Here is a 19,509-nt window from a genome sequence, read left to right on the forward strand (position 1 = left end):
CTGGGTCACCCCAGTGGGGACAGTTGGCCCCAGTGGCCACAACAGCTGGAGAAACCAGCACTGCCCCAGCTGGGTCCCAGCAGGGCTAAAAATACCTCGGAGTGAGAGATGACTGTTCAGACTTTTTTTCAGCCTTGCTAATATCAGACTTTATTTTCTCATATTTGCATTTTTTTTTTCCATTAAAGAAATGACTGTAGAGATTCATGATGTACTGAGGCTGTGGCATTAAATATCTCCCCTGGAGGAACAAATCCAACGAGTGGGATGCACAGGGATTCCCCTGCCTCTGATACCTCTCAAACCTTGCTTCCTGGTGTTCCTTGACCAGCACAAGGTTATCTCTGCTTTTAACACTTAATTTTATGATAAGATTTACTTTTCAAAAACACAAAAAAGGAGCAAAACAAATCCTTGGACTAGGGTTGAATTTAAAGTTGAAGAAACATTTTTCTTAGCTCCCCTTCCCTGCCCTCCTAACCCATTTCCTCTGGGTGATTATTTGAAATGTACTATTTTAAATCTCAGCGTTAATTATTTCCAAGTGGTTGCACATTATTGTTAAATTAATTGTTGGAAATTTGCTTTGGGTCCCAGCAAATGAGCTCTGTGCCAAAACCTGCCATTTCTTGTGTGCTTTTTAATTCTGAAGAGTAGCAGAACTCAGGCTGCTGGTAAAGCCTCTTTGAAACATTTTGTTCATGAGGAACCACTGTCCCTTCTGTGAAGTGTTAAATGAAAAGCTCAGAATGATTTTGCAGTGGTGATAATTTTTCTGCAATCACAGAGGTTGTCCCTTTGCTGAGTGCTGGCACTGTAAACACAGCGAGCTCTTAAGCCAGCAAAGCTGCTCTGATGATGTGAAATAAAAATGCCTTTATTTTGTCCTTTTCCAAAGTCTCCAAACAGCTTTTACCTTCCCCACCTCCCTGTGAGTACACCTTTTGTTGCCAGCTGCAGGTGACCCAGGGGAATGGACTCAGCAGCAGCAGAGCTTGAAAATCAGAAAGAGCTGTAAGATCATTGTGTCCCACAGTCAGCCCAGCCACCATGGTCACCACTAAACCATGTCCCCAGGTGCCACATGCACAGGATTTTTGAACACTTGCAGAGACAGTGACTCCATCAGTGCCCTCTGTTCCAATGCCTCACAGCCCTTTCTTGTGAAGAAATTTTCCCACTATCCCATCTAAACCTCCCTGGCCCAGCCTGAGGCCGTTCCCTCTCCTCCTGTCCCTGTTCCCTGGAGCAGAGCCCGACCCCCCTGGCTGTCCCCTCCTGTCAGGGAGTTGTGCAGAGCCACAGGGGCCCCCCTGAGTCTTTTTGTCTCCAGGCTGAGCCCCTTTCCAGCTCCCTCAGCTGCTCCTGGTGCTCCAGCCCCTTCCCCAGCTCTGTTCCCTTCACCTGCCCCTCAATGTCCTTCCTTGTTCACTACAAGAAATGTTCAATGTCTTTTGACCCATGCTGACCCTCTGCAGCTTGGCCAGCAGAGCCTTTTGTTTTGAATTCCTAATTGCTGTCAATGTGAAAGTTTCTAATTTTTGCAGCCTTTTGGTCTGGCAGCAGCAGCTGAGTAGCTCTGTGGGATGTGGAAGAAGCAGTTGCCATCCAGTTGTCCAGTGTAGCTGTGGCTGCTGCATCCCTGGGAGTGCCCAAGGTTGGATGGGCTTGGAGCAACTTGGGATAGTGGAAGGTGTCCCTGCCCATGTCATGGGTGGAACTGAATGAGCTTTAAGGTCCCTTCCAACCCAAACCATCCTGGGATTCTGTCCTCCACATGGATTCAAGAGCTGGACTCCTTTTCCAAAACATGCAGGTCTGCATTTAACAGCACCTGTCACATATTTGGGCTTTTCTGTATTTAAAGCATCTGAGGTACGTGCTGTGGTAGGGCTGGACCAAAAAAAAAAAAAAAGGAAGACTTTTCTCTGGAATGATTCACTGTAAAATAAGTTTTACCTTCACACAGGTGACCTTGTCCTCCCACTCTTCTTTAATGTCAGCTTTGTTTACTGCCCTTGCCTGTTGCCCAAACTAGAAGGACCAGTGAGGAGTCTGGCTCAGGGAAGCTTTGTAATAATCCAGCTCCACCTTGGAACTGGGGCCTCGTGTCCCTCAACCAACATGACAGTAACCAGGAAAAAACCCATCAGCCTGGTTGTTTTAGGTAGAATCTTGTTTTATGCTTCCATATTTTCTGTGCTGCAATTGGTGATTTAAGTACAGCTCAGTTGGGTGTGTTCTGAAGCAGTTCTGGGTTAAATAAAATGTTCACTGAGCTTCTGTGTAAAATATTAATAACTTGTTTTCTGTAATACTGGTAGTAACCTCTCCTTTTGTTTCTCAGGGGGTTATTTAATATGTCTGAGGTACATTAATTTATTAAAATAGTTTGTGTTTTAAAGAGTGTTTAGCTCACAATCCTGCAAAGAGTTGGCATCTCAAGTCTCATTATCTCGTGATTCCTGAGGGTCAGAGCAGGCTCTGCTTTCCATCCCTCCAAAAAGAATTATTTCACTGTGAGTGCCTCTCAGTCCTTTTGCTCCCTCAAGAGCTGCAACCATCTGCTACATCAGAACAGCAACCCTGGTATAGCTCATCCTGTACACCCTGAGTGTCCAGGTTAGTGAAAGGAAGAGGAATAAAGGAAAACATGAAGCAGACTCCTTTGAATATCAGATCCCAGTGGCAGGAAGATCCTTCCCTTTCCTGCTTCCTGGGAGTGTAGTTTGGCAGTTGAAAAGCTGCTTTGATTTCAAATAGCTGGTTGAACATCTCTGGTTTGGAGATGTGTGTTTATTCCTCATTATATGTATATACACACACATACATATATTTGTGTGTGTGTTTTTGTATAGATAAAACCTCCTGCTGCGTTTCTGCTGCGTTATCTGCACATTCCTTGTGGCCAGAGGGGATGGTGCTGATGGGCATCGTGGAGCCACTGGCACAAATCTTTCATGGTCAGGCAGCTTTTGATCAGCAGTGCTGGAGAATCCATCAGGCTCTCCCCACACTTTCACAGAGCTCTTTCCCTGCCCTGTCTCAAAGCCTGGGGCATGTCCTGAGGTTATAATCTGTGTTTTCATCTGGCCACAGAAAATGTGCCAGAGGTTTTGTGTAGAGATGAACAGCAGACTCCATGTCTGTGCTGGGGTTGCCCTCTGCTTTCCCTGATATATCTACAATAGTTTGGTTTTCTGCATGGACAAGATGGCAATTGTTTGGTTGGGGTTTGTTGCTTTTTTTGGGCAAGTCTCTAGATCCAGACTCTGTGTTCTCTGTTTGCAGGCCATCTGATATTTAGCCTTTCATGAATTATCAGGCTTTCAGCTGTTCCCTTAAAGTATTTGTGCTGAATTTTAGGTTTCAGTCCTGATTCAGAGGATAGTAGCTGACTCCTCCCAGCTGCAGTGCCGTGGTCCTTTCTGCCAGGTGTGGAGCTGATGTTTCACTGTGGTCAGAGCTGAGCTGCTGGGCATGGAGAGCTGTCAGCTCCTTATCACTCCTTAGGCTGATATTATCCCTAACAATTCTGATCTAGCCTTGCTTTGATGCTGCTACTGTTTGCATGTGGGTTTCCTTGTTACCTGCTTTTGTTGGAGGTTTCTAACCAGGAATTGGCCCACTGTCCTGGTTTGTCACCTGCTCTCTCCCTCTGTCCCCAGCTGTGCTGGGTGTCCAAGGGAGGAGCACACCCTGAATTTGGAAATGCCCTTTGTGTCATCATTACAGCTCACTGCAATAGCTGGAGGGGAACTGGTTCTAGAAATATCACCTTATTCCTCTTCCCCACGTTTTTGGCTCTGAGCAGGGCTCAGACAGGCCTGTGGAAGGTGGTGACATCACACTGCCATTGCTCAGAGTCCCTGTTCAATCAGGAGCTAATTTGTTTGGAAAAAAACTTCACAAACCCAAAGGGATAAAAAATATTTTCTGAAACTGCTTTATTTTAACCCAGCCTCTTTCATTCTGCTTCCCTGGTGGCCACTTCTACCAACTGCTAGACAGATCCTTTTCCTGTTGCCAAAGGAAGCTGTGCACTCATGATCCTCTCAAAAAAACCCCCAAACCTACCCTCCAAAACCTCCACACCCCCCAGTCTCATGAGAATGGTGAAAATGGCTCTTTTAACACTGTCTGGTTCTAACTATTCAAAGAAGTTCTCTCATCCCTCTTAGCCCTGAGAGGTTTTTATTTTTCTGTTTTCCATCTCTTTGCTTGTTGTTTGGTTCTTCTGCAAATCCATGTTGGAGAGCCAGTTTTAGTGGTGTCCTTGTAGCAGAGAACAAAATGTCAGCATCCAGAGACGCTGTGATAAAACAGGGATTTAGAACAGTTCAAAATGCAGCTGTTAATGTTCCTGTGGCTTCTGTGGTTTGCTAAATGCAGCTGTCATTGTTGAAGTCCTGCAATGGTTTGGGTTGGGAGAGACTTTAAAGTTTAAAACTTATCCAGTCCCACGCCCCACCATGGCAGGGACACCTTCCACTGTCTCAGGCTGCTCCAAGCCCCATCCAGCCTGGCCTGGGACACTGCCAGGGATCCAGGGGCAGCCACAGCTGCTCTGGGCACCCTGTGCCAGGGCCTGCCCACCCTCCCAGGGAACAATTCCTGCCCAATATCCCATCCAGCCCTGCCCTCTGGCAGTGGAAGCCATTCCCTGTGTCCTGTCCCTCCAGCCCTTGTCCCCAGTCCCTCTCCAGCTCTCCTGGAGCCCCTTCAGGCCCTGCAAGGGGCTCTGAGCTCTCCCTGGAGCCTTCTCTTCTCCAGCTGGACATGGAAGAGAGGCCATTGAAAAGACTTTTCTGGAAAGGGGAATGTGGAAAAGGGAAGTGTTTTGGGGGTTCAGTGTTCTTGTCTTGGTGGTTGCTCTGGGTTGTTGAGTTGTGTTGCCTGTTGTAGTTTTTCCTTCCTTCCAGCAGTTCTTAGTTTGTCAGCCCAGATCAGAGTGGTTTTCCTGCAGCTGCCATGAGTAACACTGAGCCTTGAGGAGTATTGGAGGCTTTTGGTGGGCTTTAGGTGTCAGCATTGGGAAGTGAGAACCTAATCCACAGTTTCTCCCTGGAATCCTCTTTCCCCCTTGGTGGCTTCTTGAATTAAGCTGATGCACAGTCAGCTCCCGTTGGGCCTAATATAGTGATTATTCTTTGGTGCCCTGAAGAATATTTCATTTATAGAGCTTTTCCATGAGTATTAAAAGGACTTTGTTAACAGATCTTTAGTCCTGGCAGTAGTTTGTACAATCTGGTTTAGTCTAGGCCAGAGAGCATCACTGGTGGCCTTTGGTATCCAACATTTATTTAGTCTGTGGTGCAAGAGTGTGGCTTTTGGTTGTGTCATTCAGTGTTGGGGCTTGATCAGAGCAGACCTTAAAAAGACATATTTTAAATTTTACTTGAATTGCTGGCAGTAAATATTTTTTTCTCTTTCCAGAGCGAGGTTATGACCCCTACAACCCCGATCTTCCCAGGCCCTTGCTGGAGGCAGAGGATGGCACTCTGGCTGACATTACAGATGTCACACCTGGAATTCTGGAGCTGGAGCTGGTCAACAAGGCCATAGAGGCAGTGAAGAACGAAGTGGAGAGGGAGCAGAAGAAGTATGAGGAGCTGCTGGAAACCACAAAGGAGTTTGGTGCTTCAGAGGGCTCATCACTCATTTCAAACACACCTGTGTCAACTGCTGGGCCTCAGAATGATTCCTTTGCCTCCTTGGAGTATAATCCAGGGAGCTACAACTTCAATAATAACTCAGACTATAACCCCACTCCTCTGGCTGCTGCTGGCAGGTCCAGTAAATACACTTTGGATTCCTCCCGCTGCAAGGGGAGCTCACTGGAGTATGTCCCCAAGGCTCTAGTGCAGAATAAAAAATACAGCAGCACTGTCACTAACAATAAATACGTGATTGATGACTCCAAACCTTCCACAGACTTGGAATATGACCCCCTTTCCAATTACTCTGCCAGGCTGTTGGGCAAAGCCACAACCAAGGGGTCCAAAAGGGAAAGGGCCTGTGATTATGAGGACTCTTACTCTCCATCACGGAAGAAGCTCTGTGAAGATCCTGATGATGACGAGGTCTTGGCCAGGTTCTCCTCCTCTGAAGATGAGGCTGAGGTGGAATATAAAACAGCTTCTGGTAGTTCACCCTCAAAAGCTGGTTCTGAGAGTGAGTCAAACCACGAGTTCTCCAGCAAAGAGCAGAGCACAAAAGTGGATGGCTCTGCTTCCCAGGAGAGCAAAGAAGCAGCGCAGCACAGGGAGGACCTTTCAAATTCACGGAAAAACCTTGCCAAGAGCTCTCCAGACAAGAGCTCAAAAGCAGCAAAGTTGTGTTCTGGTAAGAGCAGCAAGGAAATTGAAAATAAAAACAAAGACTCTAAAGACAAAACAAAAAGGAAGAAAACAGATGTTAGTAAAACAGCAGGCCTCGGTGAGGCTGGGAAGAAGGAGAAAAATAAAAATGCAGACAAAGTGCTCAAGAAAGAAGAAAAATTAAAAACCAAGAACGAAGAGAAAAACTGCAAAGACAGAAGTGTCAAAGTGAAAACAGATGGGAACTTGAAGAAACCTGAAAAACAGAAGTCAGAAAAAGTGGATGGGTGTAAGAAAGAAAAATCCAAGTCCACCAGCAGCAGTTCAGGGAAAAGCAAGAGTGAAGGTGTCACCAAGGGCACAGAGAAAGTGGGGAGCAGCAAGAAGGACTCGCAGAGCAGAACAGCTGATGTGAAAAATGGCAAGGAAAGCTGTGGGCGTAAAAACAAGGAGAAAGGGCCCAAGGCCCCCCTGGAGCAAAGGAAAGACAAGGTCAGTTCTGCAGGACAAGGAGACCCCAAGAAGGGCCGGAAGCAGCGGAGCTTGAGCCATGTGGACCTGTTTGGAGATGAGAGCGGAGATGACGATGACAAAGGGCGCCCTTTGTCCTCCTCCTTACTTGATGTGAGCTCGGACTCAGATGGGGCTGACTCTGCCTCAGCCTCTGACAGTGACAGGGACAGGACAAGGAAAGCAAAGCGCTCCAAGTTGGCCAAGTCATCATCATCCTCCTCAACATCTGATGACATTGATTATTCCATCCTTGAGAAAGATGTGGACTTTGAGTCAGATCCCATGGAGGAGTGTCTCAGGATCTTTAATGAATCTAAAGATGTGAAAACTGAAGACAAGGGAAGGCTGGGGAAACAGGTAATGCTGGGTTGGGGGTGTTGGTTCTCCTCTCCAAAGGTGGAAGGATTCTGGTTCAGTTTAGTGGTGTTGCTTTTCTCAAGTAGCTGAGGAAGGAAACTCCATGTGTTGGAAGAATCTCTTCCTTGCCCTGTCTGAGTGCTTGGAAGTGTTTGCACCTGAATTTACCTGCTGGATTGACAGTGCTGTGAAATGTGAGGGTTTGGTTCCCTTTGGTATGGAAGGCTTTCAGCTTTCAAGGTTATTAGTTACTTCTGTCTCCATCTGGCCTGTGAGCCTGGGGGATGTGGATGGCTGGAGAAAAGGCTGCAGGGGGTGAGTTTTGGGACTTTCAAAGCCAATCTAAGATTGCCAGTCTGGGCACTGCCTTCTTGTTGCAGCAGAGTTTAAGGAACATGGGGCAGGTAGAACCTGGACAGGGTATTGGTGCAGGTAAGTCCAGTATTTGTCAGACACTTTGGAGACTCCCCAAATTCATCTTTCATATTCTAAATGCATGCTACAGAGAGTTCCCTCAGGATCTCTGGATACCTTGTGGGTGTTGCAAGCAAGAAATTGAGGTTAAAATTTCTTCCAGTGGTACCAGGGGCTTCAGACTAAAGAGGTAAAAAGACAGTATTTACATAAAAAGAAAATATTTGAAAGGCACATAATCTGTAGCAGGAATTACTGATCACTGAATTCAGAAAGTGCTGAACCAGGGCTGCCACTCACAGCAAACAGTTAATTGTGGCCTGGAGTGACCAAGCTCAGCTGTCAGCAGCCATGTGTGGCTCCTTTGCATCCCAACTGAGGTTTGGTGTCCTGCTCTTCTGGGAAGGAGGCTCACTGCAGCACAGGGATCCTCTGGGAGATAGGTGTCTGTGATAGGCACCTGGTGGGTGGGATTGGTCATGGGGCATTGTTGTTGTTTAAGGAATAATTTCCATTGTGGTTTGACACTGGCCAAACACCAGGCACCCACCAAAGTCACTGACTTGTCCTCCCCTGCTAAAGCTGGGCAGAGGAGAGAAAAAATTCAAATGAAGAGCTCACGAGTTAAGGACCAGGAGAGAACACTCCAAGGGCAAAACAGGCTCAACTTAGAGGTCCAAAGTGAGTTTATTGCTAACAAAATCAGAGGAGGATGAGAAGTAAAAGAAGTCCTTAAAACACCTTTCCCCCCCCAGCCCCTCCCTCCTTCCCACTGACAGGACATGGGAGTTTTGATCATTCCATCACTGAGATTTTCCTGTGCTGCTCTGGGTGAGGAGTCCTCCCTGTGAGACCATGGGGTCCCTCCCATGGAAGAGACAGTGCTCCATGAACTTCTGTGGCCTGGGTCCACTCTCACCAGCAGCAGTCCTGCCAAACCTGCTGCATTGTGAGTCCCTCCCACAGGCACACAGTCCTCCCAAAAGTGCTGGGCTGTGGGTCATTCTTCCCCAGGGTGCAGTCCTCCAAGGACAGGCTGCTCCAGCCTGTGAGCAGGGCTCCTCTCTCCATGGGAGACACAGGCTCACAGCCTCCTCTCAGGCATCCCCCTACTCTGGTGTGGGCTCCTCCTCCACAGGCTGCAGGTGGATCTCTGCATCCTTGTGGGCTGTGGGTGGATCTCTGCATCCCTGTGGGCTGTGGGTGGATCTCTGCATCCCTGTGGATCCCTGTGGGCTGTGGGTGGATCTGTGCATCCCTGTGGATCCCTGTGGGCTGTGGGTGGATCTCTGCATCCCTGTGGATCCCCAGGGGCTGTGGGTGGATCTGTGCATCCCTGTGGATCCCCAGGGGCTGTGGGTGGATCTCTGCATTCCCCATGGATCCCATGGGCTGTGAATGGATCCCTGCAGCCCACATGGATCTCTGCATCCCCCATGGATCTCTGCATCCCTGTGGGCTGTGGGTGGATCTCTGTACCCCCCATAGATCCTCATGGGCTGTGCATGGATCTCTGCATCCCTCGTGGATCCCCATGGGCTGCAGGGGCACAGCTGCTTCACCACAGTCCACAGCACAGGCTGCAGAGGAATCTCAGCTCTGGTGCCTGGAGCACCTCCTGCCCCTCCTTCACTGACCTTGGTGTCTCCATGTCATTTCCCTCACATGTTCTCACCTCTTTATCTTCTCCAGACTGCATGCCTCATTTTATTTTTATTTTCTTCTTAAATCTGTTACCACAGAGGTGTTACCATCTCCTCTAATTGGTTCAGCAGCATGTCCATCCTCAGAGCCATCAGAGATTGGCTCTGCTGGGCATGGTGGAAGCTCCCAGCAGCTCCTCCCAGCAGCCACCTCTGTGCCACACCCTGCCCTGTGCTATCAAACACCAAACTGTGCAAAACCAACACAACCCCGTGTTGTTTGGTCTCAGTAATGTGTCAGGGCTTGGCATGGAGCTCAGGGAAAGGTTCTTCCCCCCGAGGGTGCTGGGCACTGCCCAGGCTCCCCAGGGAATGGTCCCGGCCCCAAGGCTGCCAGAGCTCCAGGAGCGTTTGGACACCGCTCTCAGGGATGCTCAGGGTGGGATTGTTGGGGGGTCTGGGCAGGGCCAGGGGCTGCTCTGATGATCCCTGAGGGTCCCTCCCAGCTCTGGACATTCCAGGATTCTGTGATTCCAGGAAGCTGTGTATGGGCAGTGTGGTGCTTTTCCACCTGGGAGAATTGCATTGGGAGAGAGTTTATGAGAGATGTAAGTGAATTAACAGCTCTGGGGTTCCCAGGGAACCAAGTGGTTCAGGGTAAAGGGCTCATCCAGAGTGCCCTTGTGGTGATCAACACAGGCTTACCCCAAGTGGTGCCTGAGCTCATCCCTGAATCCAGCCTTGGGCTCTGGTGCTGAATTTCAGAGATTGTCAGGCTCATCTCAGAGTTTTGCCAGGAGTTGTTTTGAAAAACTGAAAACAGAATTGTCTGGAGAGCAGCTGGAGTTTCGAAAAGTAAACTTGTGGAGTGTTTCGTATCAATTAACAACTGAGTTGAATTTCAAGCAGATTTCCAAATGGTTCTCATTGTCCAGGAGCAGGTCTGAGGTGTCAGCTTGGAGTACCTTTGGCTGGAGAGGTGTTTCTGCCTCCTCCTGTGTTTCTGGATGTGACTGAGCTGTGTCACCAGAGTCTTCCTGCAGTGACAGCTGTGGATAAACCTGCAGAAAACATTTCCCTAAACGTGGGGTAGGGGCACTGTGGTTTGTTTTTGAGCAGGTGTCAGCACCTGCCCAGGGCAGAAATGAGTCAGTTCCCAACTTCTTAAAAAAACCAAACCACCCTAGAGCCCCTGGACTCTAAAAATGCCATGGGAGGTGAGCTGTGTGAGGGGCTGGCCGGGGAGGGCTGTTCAAGGCTCCTGTGGCAGGTAAGGCTGATCCTGCCCCATGCCAGCTCATGGAGCTGCTGCTGGGGTGGGAATGTCCTGCTGCTGTTCCTTGGCTTCCTTGGTGGCTCCTGGGCTCACAACAAGGTTCCTGTCAGTGTTCTCACCTGCCCCCTGCAAGGTTAACCCAAAAGGAGACTTTCCAAATCTCCCCATTGCGAGGGATCTTCAAGTCTCTTCTCCTGTTGTTTTGTTTTCCAGCCATCCAAAGAGGAAGCAAATGAAGAAAAGACAGAAGATAATTTAACTACCTTGTTTCCTGGGCAAAAAAGAAGGATCTCTCATCTTGTCAAACAAGGAAATGTAAGTGCAGATTTAGAAGCAGATGTTTAGGTTGTTCCAGGTGAGGATTTTCTGTCCTGACCCTGGAATAAGCTGCACTCCCAGGGCAGCAGTGTGGGAGATGTTTGTGCTGGAATCAGTCTGTGACAGTTTCATTTCCTTTCTTTCTAATTTCTCAAAAAACTCCAATGTTTAGGATCTGTTAAGAGTGGCAGCAAACTCTAATAAACCTTCCTAAAACCAAGGGTAGGCTGGGAAGAGTGGATGGATTGTGCTCTTGGTAACCCTTTGGGATAGGTTGGGGTGTTCATTTTTCTCCAGTATAGCTTCATCCAGCGATTTCAATAAAAATTCATGGACACAAGGTCACTTTGTGTCTGCTGGTATTTTTCAGTGCCTTGTGGATCTAAAAGATCCTGCAGGAATTTGGTCAGTTGTTTAAAACCATTTCCTTACATCTGTTCTGAATCAGCCACAATCTCAGCAGTATTTGTTTGGATACTCTTCTTCCCCAGTTGTGCAAATACAGAGGACAAGAATTAAAACAAAAAAAAAAAAAAGTGAGGAAGACATTCTGATTTTTTATTTCTTTCTCCCTGGGATTTTAATTCATGTTTTCTCTGAGGGTTTAATGTGTTTCCCTCCAGGTGCTGAGCACAGATTAGTTTTATGTTGCAGCAGGATAAGAGTGGAGGCTTGTGCACTAATTTGAACTGGGTAGTCCAAATTAATTGTTCTGCCTTTCCTCTCTGCCTAGGAAAGGTTTTTTTGCCTTTAATAATTCGAAGCCCTGGGGTCAATACAATGGGTTTTATTTAACTACATATCTCCAGCCTGTTCATGTGGTTTGATAAGGGCCCTTTCTTCCAAAGTGAAGAGATAAGAGACTGAAGCAAATGGCTTGGAAATTCATTAACTCAAATATTTATTGTAAAGAGGCGCCTTTTAGACATGTACAAATCTTTAAATATATTTTCTTAATGTGACAGCTGATCCCAAAATGCTTTCCAAAGATGGGAGCCCCAGCACAGCCTTTGCTTGGGCAAACAGAGTCGATCTGGTGTGCTCAGCTGCCAGGGCAGCTCCAGAACCTGCATTCCCTGGAGTATCTGAGCTCAGAGCAGCTCCCAGCTCTGCCCAGGACGTGCTGTAACACCTGAACTGCCACTTTTCACCTCACAACTGAGGCCTGTGCTTTGCTCTGTCCCTCCAAGTGGAATATTTGCTCAGTCTTGCTCATGATTTATAGCTCAAGGGCTGAGCAGGAGAAGGGGAGGGAGCTGACTTTGGGGTTGGTTGCCAGGGGAAATGGGGGGGCAAAGGAATTGCAGGTGAGGCAGAAAATGAGTGGCCTGTCCTGCTTGGAGGTCTGTAATTATGATTTAATGTCTGACTGCACTCAGTTTGGTATCCAGAAGCTGCTGTCAGCATCAGAGGCTGGGAATGCAGGAGGTGCCAGCTTGCCCCAGGTGTTACACTGGGCCACCCTCCTCCACGGAGATTTAATGAGGGAAGGTCTGTTCCTCACATTTCAAAGGCTCTAAAGTAGAGTGGAGAAGTTTGTACTACTGCTGCTTCTCTTGCACTTCTGCTACTAGGAAACTTCTCTCTTTGCTGACATCATTTCTGGCAGTTTTCCTGCAAACCTAAATTTGGCCATCAAAGGGAACGTGTGTGGAACCTGTTTGTGCTGTAACAGCCGGGCCAGTGAGGTGCCCGGCAGTGGGCAGGGCCAGAGCCTGTTTGAAATTCAGAGCTCAGTTTATGTAATGCTCTGATCCCATAAACACATATCTGTGAAGGCTTTTCAGCAGTTCCAGGGCTGCAGAGAGGTGGGAGCTGCTGTGATGCAGAGGTGGACACAGGGGGAGAGAGCAGTGGAGCTCAGTGTCATGTGGCAGAGGGGAGCAGAGAGTTGTTGTCACTTTTTCATTGCAGAAAAAAAACCTTTTTTGTTGCAGTGTAGAAAGCAAAGTAGGCAGCACTGTGTGCTAGGGCAAGGCTGAGAGTGTGGATAGAGCCAAGGGCTGGGCTGGGCACAGCCATGAGGAACATCACACCACTAAAAGCAGTTCATTAATCCACCTGCCAATTGAGGAACGTGCCAGTGAGCTGGGAGGCCTTCCCAGAGCATGAATCATGAATCGTGTTTGTTAAAGGATGAGTCTGAATTATTTTGTTCTGGGAGACAGTTGGGATCTTGTCCTCTCAAAACTCTGTGCCTGCTAATGGAGGAGTTGAGGAGAAGAGACCTTCCTGGGGTGAGTGGAAGGCAGGGGTGGGGGTGGAGCTGCTGGCCCTAAATGCTGTTTGTCTGTGCAGGCAGAGCCCCCGAGCAAGCCGGTAGTGCGGCCGTACCGTCCCCCCACGGCCCAGGAGGTGTGTTACCAGAGGATCCAGCTGGCTCAGCAGCAGGCAGCACAGCTGGCTGGGGCCGTTCAAAAGACCTCTCTCTGTTTGCCAGGAGAAAAGAGGAGGATTGCTCACGTGCCAAATGCAGCCCTCACCGCAGCAGCCAAGCAAAGTAAGCGGGATTTGGGATCGCTGTCCTGTCCTCCCCCTGGGCAAAGGCACCACTGTGTGTTTGCATTTCTCTGGAGCACATGTGAAACTGTCAGGGGATGTGTAGGACTGGCCATGACTTGAGTCTTTGCTGATAGTGTCCAGTGGAAGATCTTTCCCTGAGAAATTCCACCCTTTTCTGAAAAGCAGCAGGTGAGATGTGTACAGCCTCATCTGTCTCACCTGGCCTCCCTCACTTCAGCCTTTCCTTTTTCTGTTTCTTTCTTGGACTGTGTTTTCTCTTCATTTCCTCTTCCATTTAAACCTTCAGAGGTGGCAGGAGCAGGAGGGAAGTGCTAATGAATGCTCACTGCTGTCCCTTTGTAGTGGAAGGACTCAGAGCTGACATTGTCACTGCTTTGCAGCTGAGTTACCCCTTTAAACTCTGCTGACTCAGTCACCCCAAAACAAACCCAAATGAGACACGTTTCCTGGCAGAAGATTTCCTCATCCTTGCCTGCAAGGAGGTAAAATTGCCCAATTTGTATCCCTTTGGAGACCTGGATCTGAGAAAATCACAGCTTGCAGCACTGGCCTTTGATAGTGAGTTCACTCTGGCAGCCTGAAGCCCAGTGGCAGGATTTGCACCTGAGAGTTTTGTGTTCCCTGCAGGCCTCGGGAGCAGTAAGGCAACTCTTGGTGGCAGGAGTGTCACACCTTCCAATGACTCTGAAGCCCCCACCCTTCCTCTGAAGCCTTGCACCTTGGCTGGAATGGCTTCCAAGACCACCAGCACCATCGTGCCCAAAAGGGTAGCACATGTTCCCTCCTTACAGGTAAGGGGAATTTGAATTCTTTCCTGTCATTCCCTGAGGAGGGTGGAATGTTTGATCCTGCTGTTCCAAACTTAGCACTTGCTGAAAGTGGTGTTTTGATTATGTTGATTAAGTGGGTTTGTTTCTTCCTGTGGTTTTCCTAGATAGCATTGTATAAAAAATTAAACACTCAAGGGGTAGGAGCTTGGAAAGGTAGAAATACTTAAGTGCTGCTCTGATCTCTGTGAATATTGATCACTTGTCTCCAGTTTGAGCCTTCTCTTGTGCTGACTGGCCTGGGTGTGTTTGGGCCAGGGGTTGGAACCTCCTGTGCTCAAAAGCCAGGGTTGGATTCATGGCCTTCCCAGGCTCTGTGGGCCACACTGAGGCAGGTGGTTATGAATAATGACCCTCTGTGGCCTAGATAGTAAAATGTGAGCACTGAAATTCCTGCTGCTGCTGGTGTTCAAAGAAAAGACTATTTTGTCTTTGTTAGTTGTTTTTGTTGTGTTTCTCTTTACCCCCTGGGATCTCTGCCCAGCCTTTGGGTACCTGAGCTCCTTAGCAAAGTGACAGGACACAGGGAATGGCTTCCCCCTGCCAGAGGGCAGGGCTGGATGGGATATTGGGCAGGAATTGTTCCCTGGGAGGGTGGGCAGGCCCTGGCACAGGCTGCCCAGAGCAGCCCCTGGATCCCTGGAAGAGTCCCAGGCCAGGTTGTATGGGGATTGGAGCAGCCTGGGACAGTGGGAGGTGTTCCTGCCATGGCAGGGGTGGGAATGTGATGATTTTTAAAGCCCTTTCCCACCCAAACCATTCCATGATTCTGTTAAGTCCCTACTTTCCATGAGCTCTGGGAAGCTGTCACTTGCTAAGACAATTCAGAGCAGAATTCCTCCTGGAGCAGCCTGAGGATGACATAAGGAGCTGTTTGCTGGAGTGGATGGCAGAACATAGTTAGTGCCAGGACTTGATTGCAAATCCCTTTATTGATGATGTTTTGTGTCAAGATCTGTCATAACTTGCTCTGATTATTTCTAGAAGAGTGAAAAGTAATTTTTTTCTTTTCCCACCCAAACTGTCATCATAGTAATGTAGAACTTTAAGCTGATTAAAAACAAGAGAAATAACTGAAAGGGTAAGATATTTAGCAGAGTTACAGAGGTGCTTAAGGGTATCATATTAGAGATTGAGAATTTAAATATTTAATGAAAAGGACCAAATCTTCTTGAACAGGCATCAAAGGGAGAGTCTCTGGGGAAAATGAGCACTTTTCCCACTGAGATAGGACCAGTTGCTCCCCTTGGAACAAGCTCACATCTTCCACAGAGCTGTTTTTATTGCAGATTGCAGCAGATGGTTTGGTCTGTGGACATCTCTTGGGTGGGATGGAGAACAACTGACAAAACAATTGGGTGTTTTAGAGATGAATGCACGTTTTCCTCTCTGAAAAGGAGGCAAGTGTGCTGTGATGTGGGGAATAAACTGGTGTGAAATAGAAAACTGCAGTGGTGGGTCATAGCTTGATCCAACATGCAGGTTTTGAAGAACATGCCATTAAATTGAAGGGGTAAATCCTTTTAGGAACATCATGATTTGCATTAAAAAGGGAAGAAAACCCAATTTGCAGGAATGCCCTGGGGAGTGGGATGGGTTAGGTGACTGCCAGGCTGGCAGGAGGGACCTCCTGTTCTCCCTTCACAGCCAGAGAACCAAACCTGTGTGTGGTGCCCATAACTGGTGGTGTGTGATCATGGCTCCAGTTCAGCCTGTGGTGCTTGGTGCCATCCTGACCTTGGATCTCTCACTGGGAATGTCAGCATGCCCTGCTCTGGAATGCCTGGGTGTGACTAATGCCCCTGGAGTCCTTGGCTCCTGGCTGACTTCAGGGTGAAATACAGCTGTTTTTAAAGGAGTTGGAGCACTGAAGGTGGTGAAGCCTCAAGTGGTATTTTTAGTACCAAAAGTGCTGCGTGTTAAGTTTGGCTTTGGGCAGATTTTCAAAAAGGAAGTCACCCCATGATTAGTAACAGGAAGTGGGAGAGCCTCAGAGCAACCTCCTAGAGCCTGACCAGCCTCTTTCTCTCTCTCTGTCTCACCTCCAGAGCACCACTTTACAGAGGCCTGTTATTCCCACAGAATTTGGTGCTAAAGTCCCAACCAACATTCGTCAGAGGTATCTCAATCTCTTCATTGATGAGTGCCTGAAATTCTGCTCCTCCTCCCAGGAAGCCTTCGACAAGGTCTGTACAGATCCCTGCTTCTCAGGAATAAAGTTTTCAGCAGGGAATGGCATCCTCTGCCTTGGCCAAGACCTTCTAAAATGGTAGCAAATCCAGAAAACTGGGTTGGATTTATGCTTGCAGAAACTTGGGGGTAGGAACTAGATGATCTTTAAGGTCCCTTCCAAGCCAAACTGTTCCCTGATTCCATGAAAATTGCCCTATCCACCAACAGTTAGGTGAGGAAACTGGCATTAAATATTACCAGACTGGGCAACGGAAAATGTCATTCCAGTGGGGGCTTCCAGTAGGAAATCCCATCTTTCTCTTTATTTGGAAAGCTTGCCTGATCCCTTTGATAACTCCAGGAGAGGAATGTGCATTGTGGTCAAAGACCAGCCAGAAACACCTCCTGGAATTGAAGCGTTGAGCACAGAGAAGTGCTTGGGATAGATGTAATTGGTTGGGAGTTGGTTCCTTGCTGCTTTTAAGGAGCCTTTTAAGGAGCCTTCTAGCAGTAAGGACAGTAGAGTAGCTTTTCCAAAAGCAGAGCTGAGAAGGTAATCCATTTTATTGGGAAAGCTTGGCCATTCATTGGGTAATGTGGTGTATCCCAATACAAAGCAGACACCATGAGGATTTCTTTTGTGGGATTCCACCTTCCCAGCTTCCTGTTGCATTCAAGGAGTCACAATTTGCCAAACCTCCTTCTCTTACCAGTTAAGATCTTGCACTGCACCAAAGTGGGAAAGCAGCCTTTCCCAGGCAGTTCCAAGCACAAGAATCAAGAATTACTTGATGAAAACATGGCAGGGTTAGAGATTCCTGGGAGCAGGAGCAGCTCTGGAATACTTAAGCCAAGGTGGCAGCAGACTTTATATGAGGGAAAAGAGAAGGGATGATACAAATTTAAGATATGTTAAAGTTTGAAGAAAATAATTTTTTGCTAATTAGGAAATTTTTATTAATCTCTTCAGGAAAGGTTCACAAGGAAGTTCTTTTCAGCAATTTGTTTAAAATAAAATTACTTTTTTTTCCTCTTACTTACCTGAGCAAGACCTCACACCAGTACATATTGGTGCCACATTCTGCTTTATTACTCAATTCCTTGTCAAGCAATTTTTTCTTTTTGGGGGTGGGGGGGATCCTACTTGGAGCCTATATTTTAAGAGCCAAACATTTATTTTCTCCAATAGCAGTGGGGAAGCTGTGGCTGCCCCATCCCTGGAAGTGTTCAAGGCTAGGTTGGATGGGGCTAGCGAAAGGTGGAAAAAAAACCGATCTTTGAGGTTCCTCCCAACACAACTCATTCAGGGGCTCTGTGAGCAGTGGGAGGAGGGTGTGTGGTGCTGACTTGTGCTGTTCCCAGGCCCTGGCAGAGGAGAAGGTGGCCTATGAGCGCAGCACCAGTCGCAACATTTACCTGAACGTGGCCGTCAACACCCTGAAGAAGCTGCGCAGCCTCGTGCCCAACTCCCCGGCCAGCACCAACAGTAGGTACCTTGCAGCTCAACAGCTGGAGCCCTGCTGGCATTACAAACCAGAGAGAAACTTGTTTGAAAAGCCAGAACCCATTTCTCAGCAGCATTATGCTGAAAGGCAAACAGCTCCAGTTTAGCTTTTTATAGCCTGGCAAGCTTTAATGGGCCTTCAAGAGGCAGGTCCTGCAATGCTTTGTTGGCTTTCTCAGCCTAAATGGAGATAATACCACACGGGTGGATTTTTTTTTTTTTAGCACAAGTTCTTTCAAATGAAAAGCCCTGCTAATGGAGTAACTTTCACATGATGCCTTCAAAGTGATAGACTCGTCCATCACCACAGAAATCTTTTACACACATTAAGCTTCAAGAGAGAAACGAAGAGGGTTAAGACATTTCATTATTGGCTCTCGAGAGGGTACATTAAACAATCAATTTGTGCTGTTCTTGTGAATTTTTTTTCTCTAGTCTCTTCCCTTTTCTCTCCTCTGTCTTCATTACGTTCCTGGCCATTAGGCAGAGCAGCTGAACTTGGAGGCTGGCCTTTAGGAGAGGGCTGCCAGTTAATGATTAGTAAAAAGCCCCTCTTGCCATTATCTGATGTGCTGAGCATATTCTAGAGCTCTGAAGCTCCTTTCTGAAAGAAGTTGAAAGATCCTGTGTGGGAGGTTGGTCAGCAGGGCCCCAGAATCAAAGCTGCTTTCTGGGGGTGGGTGATACCCTCACACAGGACATGAAGGGGTCAAGTTGTTTCTATGCTGGCTCCTCTCTTGCTTTTGGTCAGTTGGAGGGCTTGCTGTGCAGAATGAGGAGAGAGGTACAAGTTTATATTAGGACTGTAGAAGTGTTCTTGCTGCCCTTAAAATTGCAGTGGGCTGACAATGTGAACAGAAAACTCTCTGCAATGCTGGAATGGAAATGCTGGGCCAGCATGTGGCACAAATAATCAATTTCTGGAGCAAAACAAGGGTTCAAAAAGGATAAACACAGTCTTCCTGTTGCCCATGTGTAGTGTCCCAAACTGGAACTGAAGTCACCACTGGGTGCCTGATCCCTGTGCTGTTCCCTTCTCCTTGCAGAGACAAGTAACAAGAAGGTGGTGTCCCACGAAGCTGTGCTGGGAGGGAAGCTTGCTGCCAAGACCAGCTTTACTCTGAACCGCTCAGGGAACCTGAGAGCCGAGGATCTGACAGGTCAGACCCTGCTCCTGCTGGGCTGTCACTTGTGAGGGTGGAGCTGGGGTGTGACACTGATTAAGGGGAGCAGAATCAGGCTGGTGCATTCACCTCGAGTTGTAGGGGCACTTCGGCCACCACACTGTCAGAAGGATCTAAAGCTGTTGCAGAGTGTCCAAAGGAGGGACACGGAGCTGGGGAAGGTCTGGGGAGCAGCTGAGGGCACTTGGCTCGTTCAGCTGGAGCAGAGGAGACTGAGGGGAGACTCCTCGGGGGCTGCAGCTCCTCCCGAGGGGAGGCAGAGGGGCAGGGGCTGAGCTCTGCTCTGGGACAGGGACAGGAGCCCAGGAAGGGCTGGAGCTGTGTCAGGGCTTGGCATGGAGCTCAGGGAAAGGTTCTTCCCCCCGAGGGTGCTGGGCACTGCCCAGGCTCCCCAGGGAATGGTCCCGGCCCCAAGGCTGCCAGAGCTCCAGGAGCGTTTGGACACCGCTCTCAGGGAT

At 48.3% G+C, this 19,509-nt stretch overlaps 1 protein-coding gene across 1 annotated transcript in view; it reads left to right on the forward strand.

The window, feature by feature from the left end:
• The window catches only part of REXO1 (RNA exonuclease 1 homolog), a 43,683-nt gene that overhangs the window by 9,031 nt on the left and 15,143 nt on the right, over window positions 1–19,509 (forward strand). The window contains exons 2-8 of the mRNA XM_033082106.1: window positions 5,437–7,190; window positions 10,737–10,838; window positions 13,140–13,341; window positions 13,992–14,155; window positions 16,240–16,377; window positions 17,726–17,849; window positions 18,914–19,027. Of these exons, the coding sequence (XP_032937997.1) occupies window positions 5,437–7,190; window positions 10,737–10,838; window positions 13,140–13,341; window positions 13,992–14,155; window positions 16,240–16,377; window positions 17,726–17,849; window positions 18,914–19,027 (2,598 nt within the window). The remainder of the gene's footprint in view (window positions 1–5,436; window positions 7,191–10,736; window positions 10,839–13,139; window positions 13,342–13,991; window positions 14,156–16,239; window positions 16,378–17,725; window positions 17,850–18,913; window positions 19,028–19,509) is intronic.

This window comes from Catharus ustulatus, chromosome 29 (genome assembly GCF_009819885.2).
Source record: "Catharus ustulatus isolate bCatUst1 chromosome 29, bCatUst1.pri.v2, whole genome shotgun sequence".
NCBI classification, from domain to species: Eukaryota; Metazoa; Chordata; class Aves; order Passeriformes; family Turdidae; genus Catharus; species Catharus ustulatus.